This window comes from Lampris incognitus, chromosome 14 (genome assembly GCF_029633865.1).
Source record: "Lampris incognitus isolate fLamInc1 chromosome 14, fLamInc1.hap2, whole genome shotgun sequence".
In the NCBI taxonomy this organism is placed as follows: domain Eukaryota; kingdom Metazoa; phylum Chordata; class Actinopteri; order Lampriformes; family Lampridae; genus Lampris; species Lampris incognitus.
Genome location: NC_079224.1, coordinates 42,249,898 through 42,271,249, shown reverse-complemented (window position 1 = coordinate 42,271,249; position 21,352 = coordinate 42,249,898). Strand labels below are relative to the sequence as shown.

Genomic DNA, 21,352 nt, shown 5'->3' with positions numbered 1-21,352 from the left:
AGGCGTTTACTTTTCTTCTTCTTCTTTTGTTTTGTGCAGGACAGGGTCAAGAAGGACACAGCTATAATAACCGCCGGCTTAAAGAAACACCGCACGTTCCGGCGGAGAACCTTAAGTCCGCCATCACCGGATTCCTTCATAACGCTAAAAAATGCCGCCGAGCCGAAACAAGCCGGCGCAGAGGGTTTTTATCGCAACACGTCCGGCTGGGCGCGGCTGAGCAGCCGCTCTGCCGCTGCTGCAGCCGCGCCTTCTCCATTTGACCGGAAGGCTCCGGCGGAGGGGTCAGCTGACACATTTCAGGAGAGGGCGGGGGAGCGGGGGGCGACTATCAACCGGGAATCCTCCGAAGCAGATACCGACAACCCCGAAGGCAGGAAAACGGGACGAAACGCTTGCGCGAAGGAGAACCAGGGTAAGGCGCGCCGAAAGCCACACGGCCAGACGGGTAAGTCCGTCTCGGCGGTGGCTTCCCCACCACCCACCCACCCAGCACCACCACCCCCGGCCCGATTAAAACGTCGCCCTTTGGCGGCGGGGCTAACGTTAGCGCGGCGCCGCTATTTAGCAGGCTCGCTAACGTCGGCGTGCGCCGGGCTAACGTTAGCTTTGCTAACGCGGGCTACACCGGCCCGTCTCCCGCTCGGCGGCCGGGTCCGCCGCTCCGCTAACGTCGGCGAGCGCCGGGGCTAACGTTAGCCGCTTTGCTAACGCGGGCTACACCGGCCCGTCTCCCGCTCGGCGGCCGCTCCGGCGCTCCGCCGCTCTCGTCTCTAACCGAAGGTCAGGCCTTCGTTCATTTTTGCTGCGCTCTCTGCAATGTGTCAGTCAGCGGGGTTTTGAAACCCGGTGGCCGAAGACAGGTTGCGATACACGGGACGGGAGGAAATGGCCCAGCCGGAGCAGACATCTTGACTTGAGGCTGGGGGGGGGGGGGGGGGGGGGGGAAAGAAAAGAGGGGCGATTAAACCCTCTTAAGGTGTTGCTGGCTTCGTGTCCCCGGTCACGACTTAGCCACGCGTCTCTCCCCTTTGAAGGGTGAAACAATGTATCCGAGACGCGCGTGGCGTGTGTCGTGTCGTGTCTTTACGCCAAGAGCGAGGTGGTTTTCTGCAGCGTCTTCCTGCCTGCAACTAAGATGTCATGCATGTCCTTCATTCCCTCAGTGTTGCGGGAGCCTTGGGTGGTGAATGAATTAAACTTGAATCGGTTTTACGGCTACGTTTGAGAGGCACAGCCAAATTATTTGTGTGACCATTTTAAGGTCGCTGCCACCTAAACTGTGTGGGTTTTGCCACATCGCGGGCTGATAAGAGCAGGACGCATCTGATGCGCTGCGAGGTAACCAAACGCGAGTCTGCTCTCCGCTTGACACCTGGTGCTGAGTCTGCGTGGTGGCTTCGGTCCACCATTAATCTCTCTGGAAGGAGTCGGGGGGGAGAGATTTGTGTGCGTCTGCGGCGGAAGTGTGGTCTTTGTAGCCTGTTTTTCGAGATGCTGCGTGTCTGTTGGATGTGCCCGTGTAGTGACAAAACTGAGTCACCACAGCAGGGCAGCTGCAGGGTGTATTCAGCTGAAAACTAAGTGGTGTGTTTGTTAGGGAGGGAGAGAGAGAGGGGGGGGGAGTGCGGATCTGAACGACAAATGACTCTCTGTGATGTGTGTCACCGCTCTCTCTCACTTCCGCTTTCTCTCCCCTGTCCCTTTTTATTTTTCCCTTTTACCATTTCCTGACTGCCCTACACTCGTTTTCCCTTCCCCTCTCCCTCTCCTCAGGTGGGAATTAATTTCACAATGGCCATTTTGGAGTGAAGAGCAGCCACGATGATTGGAGGACTGTTCATTTACAACCACAAGGGGGAGGTCCTCATCTCCCGGGTCTATCGTGATGACATAGGGTAAGTCGCACATGAGGACGACGGCATCGCTCCACAACTCTCTTATTTTGTAGGCTACAGGGGTCTTGACTCGGGCTGGCTGGTTGGAATTGTGTCTCCCTCCTTTGTGCAGAATTTCACACGCAATACCTATTTGTGTGTTTTAGGGGAAATTCATTTAAGAAGGAAAAACATGAATTCTTGGTCATCATTGTATCTTAAATAACCCTCAACATAGAGTTGATTCAGGGTGTAAGTATTGTTTTTTGAGACGAGACTAATTCTAGGGTATCCTTTTGATAACAAATAAAAGCTTCCTAACAGTAATTTACTGTTTACTGACTTATTTTGATACTCGTTGTGCTGCTACTAATAAGATTAAATGACATTTATGCCTCTGTATCTAGTTCACAGTTCACATCAAATTCTCCACCAACTGTAAAAATCCCCAAGCTCTTCATTCCCGAATGTGTAAGGCCTGTGAGGCCTCGCTTGTAGTTGTCAGACAAAAAAATAGGTTGTGCTTTGATTTATGAAATCTGCAAATATTCCCCTGTCTTCGGCCGACTTTTCTAGTGGGGTGAGGATGCTGCAAGAAAACCTGCCAGCACCAAAAGGCAGATTCTCCTCTCCCCTTAAGTACTAGCCTCAGTAAGGGCTGAAGTTTCTAGATTTCAATCTGCGGTGACATGGAGCAACTATCTTGACAATGCAATGTTGGCGTTATACTCCCATCCGATAAGTACTAGTTTTCGGAACATTAGATAATTACATATGGGTTGCCTTCTTATGTCTACCCATTTAAGTATTAGCGGTCTAATCAAAATTTGTTTGCACTGTCTCCATCACAGTTCAAACAGGTGCTGACTATTTGACCCAACAGTGGTTGCGACACAAGTGGGTGCAATGAACTGTTGTTTGGTGAAGCTTTTTTAGTGCTGCCATGATTGCATGCATTGTTTTTCTTAATTACACTTAAGCAGAAACTTCAGACTTCAGTACCACCGTGGTGCATCAAAGAATCGTTTTGAATGAGAATTTACAAAGTAAATGTATCTTTGTATCGTAAACTTAACTTTAAATCTTGTATAATAGCCAGACCAGGCTTGTCATCCAGAGCCTTAAACAGATTCTGCATGTGGGATATCATGAACTTGTCTTTGTGTTATTATAGGAATTTGTAGAGTAAGCTGGTAGAGTATATTTACTAACCACATCTTAATTCGCAGAGACACGGGTTTGACCACTTTTTTTTTATTGCTTTTTTGCGGCGGGGAAGGAGTTGACACATTAGCATTAGTGACCGCTTCATTTCAAATAGATCTCTTAGATAAAGAGTGATCAAACACCAATTACCATCATCACCAAAGTCAAATTAAAAAAAAAAAGAGATTCCTAAGGATTATAGTCCAGTCAGAAGTAGCCAGGGAACATAATTTCCATGAATAATTTTCACCAGCAGTATTTGTATTCACTGTTTGCAAACTTTCCATGAGATACTTCCCTGTTAACCGACCTTCAAAACTTGATTGAACCAATTTTTTCAAACCTTGTCATTTGATAAGGTTTTCCTTTTCGATGCTGTTAAAAATCTTGTTTTGTTACGACTTTTACTTCCTCTAGATGGTCGAGTTTTGATCGTCTTCTCGGCGCTCCACCAGGGTCGCAAATGACTCTGGCGGGGTCGATCCAAGGATCTCACTGAACCGTCTAATCGGTGGTAGCGACGGGCAGTGTGTACAAAGGGCAGGGACTTAATCGATGCGAGTTTATGACCCGCGCTTACTGGGAATTCCTCGTTCATGGGGAAATAATTGCAGGCCCCGATCCCCATCATGAACGGGATTCAGCGGGTTACCCGCGACTTTCGGCGAAGGGTAGACACGCGCTGATCTGTTCCGTGGCACGGGTTCAGCCCCGGACATCCAAGGGCTGACAGACCTGTTATTACTTAATCTCGTGTGGCTGAAAGCCACTTGTCCCTCTAAGAAGTTGGACGCCAACCGCACGGGGCCACGTAACTAGTTAGCATGCCAGAGTCTTGTTTGTTATCGGAATTAACCAGACGAATTGCCCTACCGACTAAGAAGGGCCATGCACCGCCACCCACAGAATCGAGAAAGCTACAAATCTGTCGATCCTTTCCGTGTCCGTGGCCGGGTGAGATTTCCCGTGTTGTCAAATTAAGCCGCAGGCTCCACTCCTGGTGGTGCCCTTCCATCAATTCCTTAAAGTTTCAGCTTTTCAACCATACTGCCCCCGGAACTCAAAGACTTGGGTTTCCCGGATGCTGCCCGGCGGGTTGTGGGTATAACGCCACCAGATCCCTGATCGGCTTCGTTGATGGTCGGAACTACGACGGTATCTGATCGCCTTCAAACCGCCGACTTTCGTTCTTTTTTTCCCCCTCCCTTTTCCTCCCCAATTGTATCCAGCCAATTACCCTACTCCTCCGATTCCCCCCCCCCCCCAGTCTCCCCTCCACCCCTTCTTCCAATCCAGGGAGGGCTGCAGACTACCACGTCTCCTCCGATACAGGTGGAGTCGCCAGCTGCTTCTTTTCACCTGACAGTGAGGAGTTTCGCCAGGGAGACGTAGCGCGTGGGAGGATCACGCTATTCCCCCCAGTTCCCCCTCCCCCCTGAACAGACGCCCCGACCGACCAGAGGAGGCGCTAGTGCAGCGACCAGGACACATACCCACAAGGGCTTCCCACCCGCAGACACGGCCAATTGTGTCTGCAGGGACGCCCGACCAAGAGCCGGGGGTAACATGGCCGACTTCCGTTCTTGATTAACGAAAACATTCTTGGCAAATGCTTTTGTCTGTCTTGCGCCGGTCCAAGAATTTCACCTCTAGCGGCGCAATATGAATGCCCCTGGCCGTCCCTCTTAATCATTGCTCCAGTTCGGAGAAGAAAACCCACAAAATAGAACCGGAGTCCTATTCCATTATTCCTAGCTGTTGAATTGCCCTCACAATAACCAAAAGACTTTATATGAAAGCTTAGCATGATACTTTTGCAACAAAGAACTTAAGCAAAGGATGGTCACGGTGACAACAGTGTAAGGTCACTCTTCTGAAAATAAAAAATAGCAAAGGCACCCCCATGGAACATACTTAAAGCTCAAACGATTTGTTTCATTCAACAATAGCCAACAATTTAAGGACTGGTTTGCTGAGGACATCCCCCCCCCCTTTTTTTTTTCTTCCTCCCAAATTGTATCCGGCCAATTACCCCACCCTTCCGAGCCATCCCGGTCGCTGCTCCACCCCCTCTGCCGATCCGGGGAGGGCTGCAGACTACCACATGCCTACTCCGATACACGTGGAGTCGCCAGCCGCCTCTTTTCACCTGACAGTGAAGAGTTTCACCAGGTGGACGTAGCGCGTGGGAGGATCACGCTATTCCCCCCCAGTTACCCCTCTCTCCCAAACAGGCACCCCGGCCGCCCCGAGGAGGCGTTAGTGCAGTGACCTGGGTACATACCCACATCCGGCTTCCCACCCGCAGACACGGCCAATTGTGTCTGTAGGGACGCCCAACCAAGCCGGAGGTAACACGAAGATTTGAACTGGCGATCCCTGTGTTGGTAGGCAGTGGAATAGACCGCTACGCTACCCGGACGCCCTGCTGAGGACACTTCTTGGATTCAAAAATTTGGGTTTTTCTAACGTGCTTAGTTCATATCACTTCGTGGGATTATATTGTTGGAAGGAAGTTATGTGGTGTGTTATCCCAAAAACAGAAAGCCTTTTCCATTGAAATATTTTACATTTTCACTCAAATGCTAGGTCCTCAGGCAATTTGTCGAGATGTACTGTGTAGCTAATTAGTCCATTCTTACTATTGTCATCAGCTAAGGTAAAGAATAAACTGGGCGTTTTGGGTGGGAAATGTCTAGATGTCAAGTATCAGGCCAAAACTAACGGACAAACTTTGTTTTCCTGGCCAATCTTTCCTTGGGGCAACATATATTGATGTAGTTCTCTACCTTTGCATTAATTCTACGTTTTGTTGCCTGAGTTGAGGCCTAATTGAATTGCAGGCTGTTTTGAGTTATGATGTTGTCTTTCCAGCCCGTAATTAAGAGTTGAACTGCAGATATTCTTTTTACCATCTGTCTTTAATTCCTCCCTTCTTTGCCGAGCAGTTGGGTTTATGCAGCTGCTTGCCTCTTTACCTTGACAGATACAGCGTGATGTGTCCAAGGGAACAGTGCCGTAAAGAACACTGCCTAGAGGAACACAAGTTTAACCCAGACTTTTGTTATCACCACTGTTGGTTTTCCAAAGTGGACCCAGCCTTGCTCTGATTGAGACTTCAAGTGGAGCTGTAGTTGTCCTTAGATAATAGCCGGATAACCTTAATTTTAAGTGGTCCTCGTTGGGGATTTGGCTTGTTGCAGCAGCGTATCAATAAGCACAAGACCAGTAAAGAGACCTGTGTATTGCACAAGTGGAGAAGATAATTTTGCTGTTAGTGCTCATCTACACTGATGACCCTTGTTGCATTTTGTCGCCATTAACACATCTGAAGTGCCATGCCTTCTTACATACTCCATTGAGTCCACACACTTCACTTTAATTTATTTTGATCCTACTAAAGTCATTGCTGCAACTGTTAAAGATTAACAAGCCACACTTTACATTACGTTGCTCTGCAAGATGGTGGACATAGTAAACTTGTAATCTAACGTAGAGCGTTTGCTTTGTTGATCAGCTAAGAGTCGCTTTGGTTGTTGCTTAAGTGGAATTGTTCTGTTCCTCTTAAAATACTTGCAGCTATTGTCTATTACTAATTCCAAGCCATTGTGATGTCGTCATCCCTGTAGTGATGGCATGATGGAACGCAAGGGTGAAGAGCAATGTAATGTAGTGCTGCAAACCTATGAACTTATTCTGTTCCCATATAGTACAATGGATGGCCCACAGCTGCCATCTTGTAAACTTTGTATTTATACAAAGCACGAAAATGTCTGCATTTTTTTTCTGTCTTCTCCTTTCACACCATCCTTCCTCTCTTTATCCTTTTTTCACCACTTTCCCTCCATCTCTCCATCTTGGCCCCTGTAGGAATAGGTAAGCAATGCTCCAATCTATCAAGCATGACCCTCTCCTCTCATGGCAACCAATCAGCAAACCCTCCCAAAGTGCATGCCCTTTGACCCCCAACAGCAACTTCCTGATGTCTCTTCTCAGCATGTCACCTGACCTGGCCTTAAAAGAGAGTACCAGCTAAAGAGAGACAGCAGCCAACCAATCAAAACCAACCAACCAACCAACTAACTAACCGACCAACATCAGTACGTCATCCTAACGAGTATTGTTGCCCACAAACGGCTCAACCAGACCTGAGCATGTAGTCCGAGCATGGGATCTGATGGTGATTTTAACCCTCTAATTTTTTAAGTCCATCCTCTGCCTCGCAGAAGTGATGATAAATATTTTTCAAAGAATCTCTTGATTCAAAGGTGGGCCAAAACCTCAAAAAGATCAGATTTTGACATTATTTTGAATGTTATTTAATTTTCTTTTCTTTTTAGTAGCCTGAATAATTTTGTTGACGAATGTAACGTTTAAAAGTTCTCCATCTGTTGGTTGACGCATCCTGAGTTGTTCAGTTGATTATTGAAGCCACTAGTTGGAGAAGGAACATTTCAACCATTTTCTCATATAGGAGAAGCTTTCCTCCAAAGTGATTTGATGGTGGCCTCCCAGATTGACATCTCTCTGCCCGCGGGGCTGTCCCAGAGTGTAAAATGCATCCGAGCCGGATGCAGGTGTCTTGAGACGTTTCAGGCAGTACATCCTGGGATTTGTAATGAAGTTAATCCAGGGGGCGACCATCTTCATCGTCCTTGTCCACTCACTTCATGTTGCCACTGATAAGTTTCAGGAGCAATGTCTTACCGGTTAGCTTGATCCTCAGCAGCTTTCACATCACAGATGATTTCTTTAGAGGCGTTCGTTCATCTGCAGTCTTGGATGACCGCTTAGCTTAATTGAATGAAGTTCCTTTTTTTTTTTTTTTTTTTTGTATACTTGCAAATATAACCGATAGAGGCAAAGCTCATTCTCTCACCCATTTCATCCCCTCACTGCTTAACTACATTTGCTGCCTTTACGACAGAGATTCAACCCTCTGCTAATTATGAAGAGAAGAGACTGATTGAAATGTTTGTTTGCACCAAGATGTGGTAACTCCTGGCAAGATGAGTGTGATGTTTGGTTTTTCTTTTGTGTAAGCTATGTTGTTTTGGTAACATCTCAGTTAGATGGATAGACAGTTGTCGTTCACCCAAATCTCTTTTTTTGGGGGGGGGGTTGGGTTCCCCCTTTTTCTCCCCAATTGTACCTGGCCAATTACCCCGCTGTCTGAGCTGTCCCGGTCACTGCTCCACCCCCTCTGCCGATCCGGGGAGGGCTGCAGACTACCACATGTCTCCTCCGATACATGTGGAGTCACCAGCCGCTTCTTTTCACCTGACAGTGAGGAGTTTTGCCAGGGGGACGTAGCACATGGGATGATCACGCTATTCCCCCCCAGTCCCCCCCCCCTCCTGAACAGGTGCCCTGACCGACCAGAGGAGGCGCTAGTACAGCAACCAGGACACATACCCACATCCGGCTTCCCACCCGCAGACATGGCCAATTGTCTGTAGGGACGCCCGACCAAGCCGGGGCTAACACGGGGATTCGAACCGGTGATGCCCATGTTGTTAGGCAACGGAATAGACTGCTATGCTACCCGGACGCCCCCACCCAAATCTCTTTGAGATGGATCTTGAGTTGTGTTTTTTGGTATTACAGCTCTTTGTAAGTTTTGTTCTGTTCCAGGCTCGTCACTGTGATACGTGGTCTCGTTTGAACGTGTTGGATCACCTGTAATAAATAGTGTTATTTATACATCCCCATTAAACAGGCGTCTAAACCATCCTGGTACCAAAAAAAAAATTATTATTTTTTTGTCCCTGTTGAGTGGCAGTAGAGTTGAGGCTAGATTTAAGATGAATTTTTACCCTTCGAGACCCACAAGTGGTTGTATACGACTGCTAAATAATGATCAGTTTTGGATCAGAAAGGGTTAAATGTCTTGTTTATTCCCCATCTAAATTCAGCTAATTATGATATTAACGTTAAGATGGTTCTGGAAGAGTGCCAACTGCCAAATTGGCTCTCAAAAGAAGTACGTTCTTCCTCTTTTGGTAATCGTCATCTAGACAAAACACCACTCCATGATGTACAAGGTCCACAAAGCTATCCATAATATATTCCAGAACCATGTCAACAACTTAGTTATTGAGGAGCTCAATGGATGTGTCTGTTAGGGCCTTCAGAATGTTTCCCAATCCAAGTTTCAGGAAGGATTTGTTATCAAACAGTAGGCCCATTTCAAGGATGGTGTGGTGTTTTCTAATCTCACCTGGAACTGTGTTTTACAACAGAAACATAACCGTGAAGGTTTGCCTTCCTTCGGACAGGTGGATTACGTTTGTTAGATTTGCTGCACTTATTTTTATGCAAGACCTGGTCATGGATAGGGTGTCAACAATTAAGTTACTCACTTTTTATACAGGCTTGAATTATTTCTCCCTCTGTCTCTCTCTGATCTCCCAGGCGTAATGCTGTGGACGCGTTCCGCGTGAATGTGATCCACGCGCGGCAGCAGGTGCGCTCCCCGGTGACAAACATCGCTCGCACGAGCTTCTTCCACGTCAAGCGCTCCAACATCTGGCTGGCAGCTGTCACCAAACAGAATGTCAACGCTGCCATGGTCTTCGAGTTCCTCTACAAGATGTGTGACGTCATGGCTGCCTACTTTGGCAAAATCAGCGAAGAGAACATCAAAAACAACTTTGTGCTCATCTATGAACTGCTGGATGGTGGGTGGGTGGGGGGTATAACCTTATAAAGGACCTACATCTAACATATATATTTTTCCCCCAGATACTTGGTGAGATTTCCTGTCAGGTGTATGTTCAGCAAAGTGATGGTTGTCATGCCAGCAAGTTAGGATAGTTCTATAAATTAGATTTATTTTATTATATCACATATCCGTCTTACTACTTGGACTATCTCGGATTAATTTCACCATATGTCCTCATGTTTATCTCACATACTCGCCACAGCACCGATATCTGTCATCTGTCCCACTTCTCTGTCTAAGCAACACTTTAATCCTTCATGCTACGTTACCTATATTCTTTCTGCTTTCAGCTGCATTATCTTCCACTGACCGGGTGTCTCGCTTTCATGTGTATTTGTTTTCTGTACAGAGATCCTGGACTTTGGATATCCTCAGAACTCCGAGACCGGGGCACTGAAGACCTTTATCACCCAGCAGGGTATCAAAGGACAGGTCAGAGAGGACAATCCAGACACAAACAAATATATGTTAAAACAAGTACAAATAAAGACGTATAATATAATTAGTGGACATTTCATAAGAAAGGTAAAGAAAAAGGGAATATACTGCCCCACACAGCATGTTAAATTTAATAATCTACAGTAAAACCTGCTATTACACCACATCTGATTTTTGAATGTCAAAGTGGATGTAAAAGATGACAATGAAGGAGGCTTCTCTAGCCAGAATATTCCCATTCCAAAAAAGCTGTGGTGCGTGAAAGAAAATTAACAAGAAACATTAAGATTTATAATTTATTCATTATGTATTTGTTTCTTTATGCCTGTGTTGTTATGTGGACCAAATACACCTTAAAGGAGGTTGTGTTAGTGTGGGGTTAGAAGACAGACACGGGCTGTCATAAGACACATCATATGTAGAGTTCTTGGAGACGCCCTGATACTCGTGTTTCCGTTTGCCTGTGTTTCGTGGGCGGCACAGTGGTGCAGGGGTTAGCACGGTTGCTTCACAGCAAGAAGGTCCTGGGTTCGAGCCTTGGGGTAGTCCAACCTTGGGGGGGGGGGGGAGGGTTCCGAGGTTGTCCTCTTTGTGGAGTTTGCATGTTCTCCCCGTGTCTGCATGGGTTTCCTCCCACAGTCCAAAGACATGTAGGTCAGGTGACTCGGCCGAACTAAATTGTCCTTAGGGGTTGGGTGTGTGTGCGTGTGCGTGTGTCGGCCCTGTGACAGCCTGGCGGCCTGTCCAGGGTGTCTCCCCGCCTGCAACCTAATGACTGATGGGATAGGCTCCAGGATCCCCGTGGCCGTGAGTAAGGATAAGCGGTTTGGATAATGAATGAATGTGTTTCGTTTAACTTGTGTTGTACTGTTGATTCTTGCTAGAAGTAGCTCCCCCTACTGTATGCAGGAGTGTTTTTATAGGTTACTTGACTTAAAACACCAAGAGGATAAACATGTTAGACTTCTTTAGAACTATAAAGACGCTGAGCTCTTCTCTCCTCGATGAGAGAGACGGCTCCCTTCGACATCTGTGCTGGGGTGCTTCTCTCCAATATATTATATACAATATATTGTAGTCTCAACCCGTCAATGTTTTGTGTGTTATTTCGTGATTCTTGCGTATCTGAAGGCAACTTCCACACTAGGTGATGTACTTAAATGTGCAGCTACAGGAAGAATTGGGGTGTGAAAGAGGGTTAGAATGTCAGCATCCAACTGTATTTATTTAAATTATTGGTGCTGAATCTGTAAATTAATCACTCACCTGCACTAAAACTGAATACGACGTCCATCAGCATTTTTCTGGGCGAATTTGTCAAAACAGAACGAGAATCACAAGGTGTAGAAGTAGACAGGTAATGGATTATCTCTAAGCGTCTCCTTTTAAATTATTCTTTTACTTTATTCTTTCTGTAAAGCGTCTCGAATTTCTCAGTGCTTTTTTTCTTGATCGCAAACTATAAATCATTTGCTTCAGTTTAAATTCAAATTTCATTTTGTCTTTCTTCTGCACCTCCACCCCTCCGACTGGCTGTGGACATTTGTCACCTCAGCACCAGGTAATGAATGACACCACATCTCCATCTCATCGCTGGTGGAGTCATCCATTTGCACTCCGCTGTTAATATTCTTTCGTCATCATCTGTCCCGTTATCATGAGCCTCCCTCTTTTGTTCGTCCCCTGTCCGCCCTTCCACCCAGACAAAAGAGGAGCAGTCTCAGATCACCAGCCAGGTGACGGGGCAGATCGGCTGGCGTCGTGAGGGCATCAAGTATCGGCGCAACGAGCTCTTCCTGGATGTCCTGGAGAGCGTCAACCTGCTCATGTCCCCGCAAGGTCTGTTTGGACATCACCACCATCTTTTTAGCAGCGTAAAATTATTCATTAAAGTTTTTTTGCTCATTTCCTTATGCAGCTATTCAATTTCCATCCAATTTTAAATGTGAAATGTAGTAAGTATACTTAGTGTCCTGAAGGTGGTTTAAAGTCTCTGGCGACTTGGAGCTGACTCCTGCCATCGCTTTACCTCAGACTACTCCTTCCTGCTACCACTGTGAATACAAATGTACACTGATGAGCTAAAACATTAGGCCCACCTGCCTAATATGCTGTTGGTCCTCTGTGTGTCGCCAAACCAGCACTGACTCGCCAAGTCTCTACAAGACCCCTGAAGGTGTCTTGTGGCATCTGGCACCAAAACATGAGCAGTAGATCCTTCAAGTCCTGTAGGTTGCGAGGTGGAGCTGCCATTGATTGGACTTGTCAGTCCAGCACATCCCCACAGATGCTCAATCAGATTGAGATCTGGAGAATTTGGAGGTCAGGGCAACACCTTGAATGCTTAATGTTCCTCACGCCATTCTCGAACCCATCCCTGAACAATGTGTACAGTGTGGCAGGGCGCATTATCCTGCTGAAAGAGGCCAGTGCCATCAGGGAATACCATTGCCATGAAGGGGTGTACCTGGTCTGCAACAGTGTTTAGGTAGGTGGCACATGTCAAATTTACGTCCACATGAATGTCCGGACCCAGGGTTTCCCAGCAGAACATTGTCCAGAGCATCACACTCCCTCCACCGGCTTGTCGTCTTCCCACAGTGCATCCTGGTACCATCCCTTCCGCAGGTAAACGACATACACGGCCATCCACGTGATCTAAAAGGAAACAGGACTCATTGGACCAGGCAACCTTCTTCCAGTGCTCCAAGGTCCAGTTCTGACACTCACATGCTCATTGTAGGGGCTTTCGACGGTGGACAGGGAACATCATGGGCACTCTGACCAGTGTGCGGCTAAACATCCCCATACGCAAGCAAGGTGCGATGCACTGTTTGTTGTGACATACTCCTCCTGTAACCATCATTAAAATTTTCTGACTTGTGCCACAGTAGACCTTCTGTCGGTCGGTTTGGATCAGCCGGGATAGCCTTCGTTGCCCTCGCACATCGGTGAACCTTGGGTGCCCAACAGCCTGTCGCCGGCTTGTGGTTTGTCTTGCCTTTACAGAGATGTTCTGACTCAGGCTATAACAATTTGGCCCTTATCAGAGTCGCTCAGGTCTTTACTCCTGCCCATTTCTCCTGCATCCAGCACATTGACTACAAGAACTGATTATTTGCTTACCATCTAATCTACCCAGACCTTGACATGTGCCCTTGTTTGGAGGTGATCGTTATTCGGTTCACCTGTGAGTGGTCATAATGTTTTGGCTCATCAGTGTATAGCAAGAATGATAAACCACTACTTGTAGGGAAAAATGAGAGGGCAGATATCACACCCAATCCATTAAACTACCAGTTTCCAAAGGCTTTTACCTGCTGTGGATCTGAGACTTTTATCAAACATGCCAAAGATGTCCTTCCTTACGAACTGACACTTAATGAGGGGTTAGAGGGGATATGAGGCCACATTCATTCTTCTAATACATCCATTTGAGTTCCTCTCTCTCTCTCTCTCTCTCTGTCTCTGTGTATGTGTGTGTGTGTCTCTATCTTTCTCTCACCATCTCTCTCCATTGTCCAAATCCAGGTCAGGTTCTGAGTGCCCACGTGTCTGGCCGGGTGGTGATGAAGAGCTACCTGAGCGGCATGCCCGAGTGTAAATTCGGCATGAATGACAAGATCGTCATTGACAAGCAGGGCAAGGGAGGAGCTTCTGACGAGGCTGGCAAAAGGTGAGCGAGAGGTCGGAGGTCAAACCCAGAGCCCCAGATTCAGCTTATGAGTGGGACCAGATAGAGCAAAAGATCTTTCACTAACTTAGATCTCAGTTTTCTGTTTATGCATTTTAACTGTTATTAATATATGTAATCTAATTGTGTAGCTAATTCAAGAGTTTTTAATTGTAGGTTATCTAAGATAAGGTATCTTAGGTGATGTTCATGTGTAGTAAATGATTGTGGGAGTTACTGCAGTAAGGATTTTTTTTTAAATTTTTGAACCCAACTTAGGAAATTCACTGGGTTTGAAATGAACTTGTCTGTCAGTCCCTTGTCTGTCTGCTGTTGGTCTGATGTTTATTGGGCGTTGTGATTTCTTTTTTTTGTTGTAATTTTTCTTTCCTTTTCCTTTGGCTGCGTCTCTCCTTTCTTTCCCTCTCTTTTCTATGTGCTGTACCTCAGTGATTTAGGGGGAGGAAGGTACTGTAATAATTGTCCTGACCCCAACCCTGCGCACACACATGCACGCACGCACATACACACACACACACACCACTGTCGTGTCAGACATCAGCTGATGCCTTACTTAGTTCTGACAGATGATCACAGCTAAATGGCCCGTTGTTATTATAGACCCCTACCCACATCACTAACCCAGCACAAATAAGCCATGTCTCCTTTAATTTTTAATCTTCTGCCCAGTGGTCGTTCCCCTTTGCTTGTAGATGTGATATACCCCCCCCCCCCCAATCAGTCGCCCCACACAGTCTTCCCCACTTCTCTTAACCTTTGACCCCAGCATCTAACAGCCTTGGTATCCTATCCTACAGTCTCAAGAGTAGTGTTATTAATCTTGTATGGCCTTACGTGTATATTCTGTTGTGATACTAGCTGATGTGTCCTTGTCAGTATTGCTTTTTTCAAATGGTAATGTAGGATAAGAGGTGTGTTCTTGGTAGAAATTGTGTGTGTGAGATGTACAATTCAACAGATGTGCCACGGTTTTGTTCTCTCACTTTCTTTCTGACTCTTTCTGTCTGACTCTCTCTCTTGCATACCCCTCCCCCCCCTCGGCAGTGGGAAGCAGTCCATCGCAATTGATGACTGTACCTTTCACCAGTGCGTGCGCCTCAGCAAGTTTGACTCGGAGCGTAGCATCAGCTTCATTCCCCCGGACGGGGAGTACGAGCTCATGAGGTGGGTCGGTTGGGTCAACATCTGTCGGTCCACTGTCTCTGAAAAGTTACGACTGCGTTACAGCCAAGGAAAAAGGCTTTTGGTTTTATTTTACTCATGAGGCATGCCAAACGAGGCATGCCAAATAATCTCGGTGCCCCAGTAGTTGAATAGTTACGGCACATGCCGCATAACGACAGTCCCTGGTTCGATTCCAGCCAGTGACCTTTGTTGCTATCCAGTAAATGCCAAAATAAACAAATCTTAAAAAAAAAAAAAGACATTCTCCCTAATGGGTTGGTATTTATCAGCCATATCATTAGACCTAGATTAAGCTGTCTATTTTTATTATTTTTTTTGGGTTGGGGGGGGGGGTACTTTCTGCCACCCCGAGTCCCCCTTTTGGCAGACAGGAGAAATTGGGTTGTCCAATACACTCTTTGTCCTTAGCAACCTTATTTCATCAGCTGTTATCAGGAAAGGGCAGTCGGATCAAACCCGCAGCTCTTCCCAGAATTCCTGCTGTCAGAGTCAGTACAGTAGCTTTGCTGTTGGGAGGCTCGAGCAAGTGATTCAAAAACAACTGCCAACTTTTCTCATTGGTGTTTTTTTTTTTAACATTCACATTCTGGCTATTGCTGTCAGTAACTTTCAGCCGCCTACCTTACACGAAAATGTAGCCCTGCTTCATGATGGTAGTTTACTTGCAGTAAAACCTGTTGATGAAACGGGTTCCATCCAAAAAGCACCAGTAGTTTGAAAAAACGCCCTGTAACGACTGACCAGGTATTTCGATGACTTGTCAGATTCGTTCACGTGTTGGAAGTTCAAACTGGTTGAACTCGGTAGACACTGGTTTGTATTTACTGAGATTTGAGTTGAAGTTGAGTGACCATGAGCAAGGCTGGGTGTTTGTCACGGAAAATATTGACTAAAGTCACGGAGCAATCACGGCAAAGTTGTAGACGGTCACGGAAAACTGAAAAGAAAGAGGCAGAAATCACGGAGTGTTTTAAATAGCTTGAATGTATCCAGTTAACCCAAGAGATCTCATGCACAGTAGTGGTAAATTATTGAAATAACGTGCACAACTGTAGCAACAGTACCAAGTGCTTGAATAAAAAAAACATGCCCGCTGTTTGCCTCGTCAGCAACAATGCTAATTCCGTCACAAACCTTGAGTTTGTCTTTGATCTCGTTCACGTGTTTCACGAATACGCTAGGCAGGTAGGTGCGTCGGAGTTGACAGGCACTTGGAATAACTCCGATGTCGCGGAGATGGCGTTCTAGACGGGACTTCAGGCAAACATTGTCCAGTGTGTGTAAGGGGATGTTGGCTGAAGTGAAAGCTTCTCCAAGTTTAATTACGTCCCTCTGTCTATGCAATTGTGCGGTTGTTTTAGCTTGAAACAGCTCTGACACAGTTTTCGGCTCTTCTGGGTTTCAACGGCCCGATCCGCGGTTGTCTTTTTATGGACGTTTGTCTGCAAATGCTTGTCGCAACTTGCTTTTCGAGTGTCGTCCACCGGGATGTTGCACACTGAGAAAAATAACAAACCACCACTGACATGAAAAGTTTCTTCTGGGTATCGTAGGGATCATGCTTTAGCGGAGGTCTTTGCAGTTTTACTCATTTTTAAGTTTTTGATCGGACCATGACTAACGTTAGCCGTTCATTCATTCGCACTTCTAACGTAACCACGGGAACGTAACATTACACTGTAAACTTCCGCTAATTGGGACAATCTGGGTCGGAGTGTAGGTCAGAATGTACAATGCTAGGCTATATGCGGTTCAGAAGTGATGGTTAAAATGCTTAGTGCCTATGCAGAACACACTGTAGGCTACGTTAAGATTGACAGTTAGGCTACCATTCAAAACTGTGGAAAAATCACGGAAAGCACTAAAAACTGGGGAAATCGCGGACATGGCAAAAAAATGGCGAGAATCACGGAATCCATGACACCCGCGACTTCCGTGACAAACACCCGGCCTTCACCATGAGTGTTGGAAAGGCCAAGATAGGAGTCTGAAAATAAGACGGGATTATCAAGATAGAATTAGAAAATAAATTCTTTTCCCATGTGGGATTTCTTTTCCCTTTTTAAAATTCCTTCTCTCTCTGTCTGTGTGTGTTATTCTAGGTACCGCACCACTAAGGACATCATCCTGCCATTCCGGGTCATTCCCCTGGTCAGAGAGGTGGGGCGCACTAAGCTGGAGGTGAAAGTGGTCATCAAGTCCAACTTCAAACCCTCCCTGCTGGCCCAGAAGATTGAGGTGAGCTCTTATCACAGGTGGACTTTACACAGCTACAAGGTTCAGCTTTGCTCACCCATGTAACTACTGTTCTGTTGCTAAAACGAAAGTGCAAGGCCTCGTTCGTTAACGTTCTAATTGGCTCTTCTGTTTTCATTCATTTGTGGCAAGTTTAGTTTTAGTCACAAGTTCTGTTAGCTGCTTCTCTCTTTTTACCGCAGATTAATTAAAAGTGTGAAATGGGTCCTATTCTGTGCTTTAAGGTAGAAGTTTGGGATTACTGGTTGCTGTACTGGTGTCATGGGAATTTCCTAATGGGGGGGGGGGGTTCAGCATTTCCTGGTTGAGTTCTTTGGCAAACCCTGGTCACTTAGTTTGTCTGATGGCATGCTCCTCTCTGCAGGTGCGCATCCCCACACCCCTCAACACCAGCGGCGTGCAGGTGATCTGCATGAAGGGGAAAGCCAAGTACAAGGCCAGCGAGAACGCCATCGTCTGGAAGTGAGTGGTGATACTGTCCTTATGCCCTTTATAATAATTCCAGACCCAGTGGAATGTCAGTCCTGGAGCCGAACCACTGACCCAGTTCATTCTCATATGCGGTCTGTCAGCGCTCTATTAGTTCCCTTATGTCTTCTATTGGTTTTTAGTTTGGTTGTGTGAAGTACCCTCACCAGGGTTGAACACCAACCCCCTCACTACTAAATCTGCTTTTAGTGGTTCCCCTTTTTTTTTCTTCTTTAACTTGAACTTGTCCCTCTTCACTATTTGTTGCTTTTGTGAAAATACATCGCTGTATTAAAGCTTTCTATTCCCTGTGTGTGTGTGTGTGTGTTTAGGATCAAGCGTATGGCTGGGATGAAAGAATCTCAGATCAGCGCTGAGATCGAGCTGCTACCCACCAATGATAAGAAGAAATGGGCTCGGCCCCCCATCTCCATGAACTTTGAGGTAAAAACTCACATGGTGGTCTGTCCCCAACACCCCCACCCCCCCGTCTCTATTCGCTCATATACAGGTCATCTGAAGATGGCGGTCTGCTCACGACTCCCCTTTCACTGTACAGTGGCGCCGTGCGCGCACACACACAGGCAGCGAGATAGATACAGAACTTTCTCTTGGATACTTTGCAGTTGTACAAGTACTTTTACAATTTAGTTTTAACGGTTTAATTTTCAGTTAAATGGAAATACTTTTCAGTCATATAGAAAAGAAATGGCTTTATAGTTCAGTGAAATGCTTTTTTACTTTGATAAACAAACAAAAAAAATCTGAACTTTGACTTTTCTTGTTGTTGCTATATTATTGAACATTTTCACTGGTGTTGTATCAAAGTTCAAAGCGTTGTGACGTTGATGACTTAACTTGACATGCCCCCCCCCCCCCCCCCCCCGCAGGTCCCATTCGCTCCCTCTGGACTGAAGGTGCGCTACCTGAAGGTGTTTGAATCCAAGCTGAACTACAGTGACCACGATGTCATCAAATGGGTGCGGTACATCGGCCGATCAGGGATCTATGAAACTCGCTGCTAGTGTCCACCCCCAGCCCCCAACCCCCCCCCCCCCCATCCAGACCACCCAGCCCAGCAGCGAGCGCCCCTCATCCCCGTCCTCCTCCTCCTCCTCCTCATCTATCATGTTACTCCTACGCTATATCCTTTGTTTTCCTTTCTCTCCTCCCTCTATCCTTGTCTCCCTATAGTACAACCCCCCCCCCCTCCCCCCGACCTCTCCCCTATCTAGGTGTCGGAGAGTGAATTTAAGTCGTTATTAAAAAACAAAAGAAATTACGGCATAATGCACAGATGATATGCAAAAGATGTGACCCATTGTATCGTAAATCTGGTAGTGAAGAGTAAACCTGGTTCTGTGTCAGAATAAGCGAGACACGTGATGAAGTTTAAACCTGGGGGGAGGGGGAGGGGGTGTTGGTGTGCGTGAAGACTGTAGTGTCACTTTCTATACTTTGTGAAAATGCGTGCTCTTCTATGTCGTAGACGTAACGGCAGTTGTCGAGAACGACCCCTCCGGTCCAAGAGCAATGCCGCTCCGACGTACAATATCGCCTACTTTCCCCGTTGGCGTGGTTTTGGCTTCATGACTGCCCGCCATTGGGCTTGTTGATGTCTGACTTGTGTTTTGGTGTTGTGGAAAGAAATGTTTTTTGGATTTAGAGCTCTTTCATAAGTGTTGAGGTTTTTTTTTTTTTTTTTTTCCCCGTTCCTCTGAGCACTCACTGGCGGGAAAGTAAAATAAACTGGAACCATTTTTTGACAAGATACTGGGATCACCGCCTCCTTTTATCAGTGTGCTCTGTTTTGAACTCTTAAAAGGAGGAGATGAAGTAACAATGACCAAACTTTTTGATGTGCATTTTCTAGAGAGTGCATGCTCTGGCTCTTTACTCTCTCGCTAGTTTTCCATGTCTCTCCCCCCCCCCCCCTCCTCCGTTATTTAGTGAGTAAGAAAATATTAACAGAGACCATTCTAGCCAGTGCTAAAAATTTAACCATCGCACTTGCATTCCACCTCTTACTGAAGCTAATTTCTTAATTGTATCGTGGCACTAAAATCAACATTTTCTATTGACTTCCAATGGAAGAGAGATGACTAACGCTAAGTTGCTGTGAAGATGTCAGACAGTCGGGCTGTATGTGTTTGTGTGTGCGTGGTGAGGTCTCCCCCTGGTGTTTGCCTCGTCAAAGTGTCTGCTTCTTCATGTTTGTAGCCCTGGTGACCGTTCTATCCAATAAAATCTGACCATATAGCCAACCGGCCCTGTCATTCTGTGTTTACTGTCGGCTGTGGTGACTTTGGATTGTACAGACACTATCACTAATACTGTTATGTCATCTGTGAGGAGCGCTCTGCCGTAGGGTCTGGATCAGTTCAAACAGTAGACATGCTGTTAAGTGAGGAAAAAAAATGGCCGTCCAGGTAGCGTAGCGGTCTATTCCGTTGCCTACCAACACGGGGATTGCCGGTTCAAATCCCCATGTTACCTCCGGCTTGGTCAGGCGTCCCTACAGACACAATTGGCCGTGTCTGCTGTGGTCAGTTAAGGCGCCTGTTTGGGGGGGCGGCTGAGGGGAATAGTGTGATCCTCCCACACGCTACGTCCCCCTGGTGAAACTCCTCACTGTCAGGTGAAAAGAAGCGGTTCGTGACTCCACATGTATGGGAGGAGGCATGTGGTAGTCTGCAGCCCTCCCCGGATCGGCAGAGGGGGTGGGGCAGCAACCGGGACGGCTCGGAAGAGTGGGGTAATTAGCCACGTACTATTGGGGAGAAAATGGGGGGGGGGGGGGGGTAAAAAATTCAACAAAAAAAGTTGTATTTTTGATTATTACCGTTTATTATGTTTTAGGTATTTGTGTCGTCGTAGAGTTGGCAGGTACGAAGTACTGTACTTAACGAGATTTGGATTTCCCATTTAAGACGAATCAATGAAGCCTAAACAAAGTCTGCTAGCTAGTTTCTGCAAGTTGTAGTTGCGGTATTTAATAATTTCATGTTTAATTTCGGTAAAAATTTCAGTTTGAGGTAGACTGAACCTGTCCTATTGACGTCGTCATGAAGCAGAGTGTCTGTCTGGGGTCGTCTCCAAAATCCTGCACAGTGAGACGGCTACAATACTATAGCAGTCGATAGGAATGATGGAAATTACTACCAAAAAAAGACCCAGGTTAAAAACTGGAATTTGGTTACGTGCCGTGGAGAACCGTTTGTAGGTTTTCATTCCAACCAGCGGATTTCAAGAAGTCCTGTCTGGTTTAAGGTGTGATCAGCTGGTGTCGTGTTAGAATGAAACCCTGCGTACACGTGGTCATCGATGGTGTGTGGTTTAATGTTAATTAAACGTTCGTCCAACTCAGCAGTACCTCTTGATCGAGTTTCTGCTGCGACTCAGACTGAGGTGAGGTGTGTTGGTGCAGCCTACTACCTGGTTCTACTCAACTAAAATACTAAAACAAAACCATTCAACTGGGCCAGCATTGCTTCGGTACTTTTA

The 21,352-nt window shown here is 46.4% G+C and overlaps 1 protein-coding gene across 1 annotated transcript; it reads left to right on the top strand.

Annotated features, from left to right (window-relative positions):
- Positions 1–308: 308 nt before the first annotated feature.
- On the top strand, positions 309–20,112 carry LOC130123452 (AP-2 complex subunit mu-A-like). Its single transcript, XM_056292621.1, has 13 exons — positions 309–415; positions 1,777–1,898; positions 9,498–9,763; positions 10,157–10,239; positions 11,801–11,806; positions 11,949–12,084; positions 13,777–13,921; positions 14,369–14,386; positions 14,984–15,103; positions 17,227–17,362; positions 17,745–17,842; positions 18,181–18,292; positions 18,739–20,112. Exons 2-13 carry the CDS (start codon positions 1,825–1,827, stop codon positions 18,871–18,873), a joined length of 1,329 nt encoding a protein of 442 aa, XP_056148596.1. The 5' UTR covers positions 309–415; positions 1,777–1,824; the 3' UTR covers positions 18,874–20,112.
- Positions 20,113–21,352: the final 1,240 nt, after the last annotated feature.

Coding starts and splice junctions, on each gene's coding strand:
- LOC130123452 (XM_056292621.1), top strand. CDS start 1,825: ATGATTGGAGGACTGTTCATTTACAACCACAAGGGGGAGGTCCTCATC. Junction 9,764..10,156: donor CATCTATGAACTGCTGGATG/GTGGGTGGGTGG, acceptor TTTTCTGTACAG/AGATCCTGGACTTTGGATAT. Junction 12,085..13,776: donor CCTGCTCATGTCCCCGCAAG/GTCTGTTTGGAC, acceptor GTCCAAATCCAG/GTCAGGTTCTGAGTGCCCAC.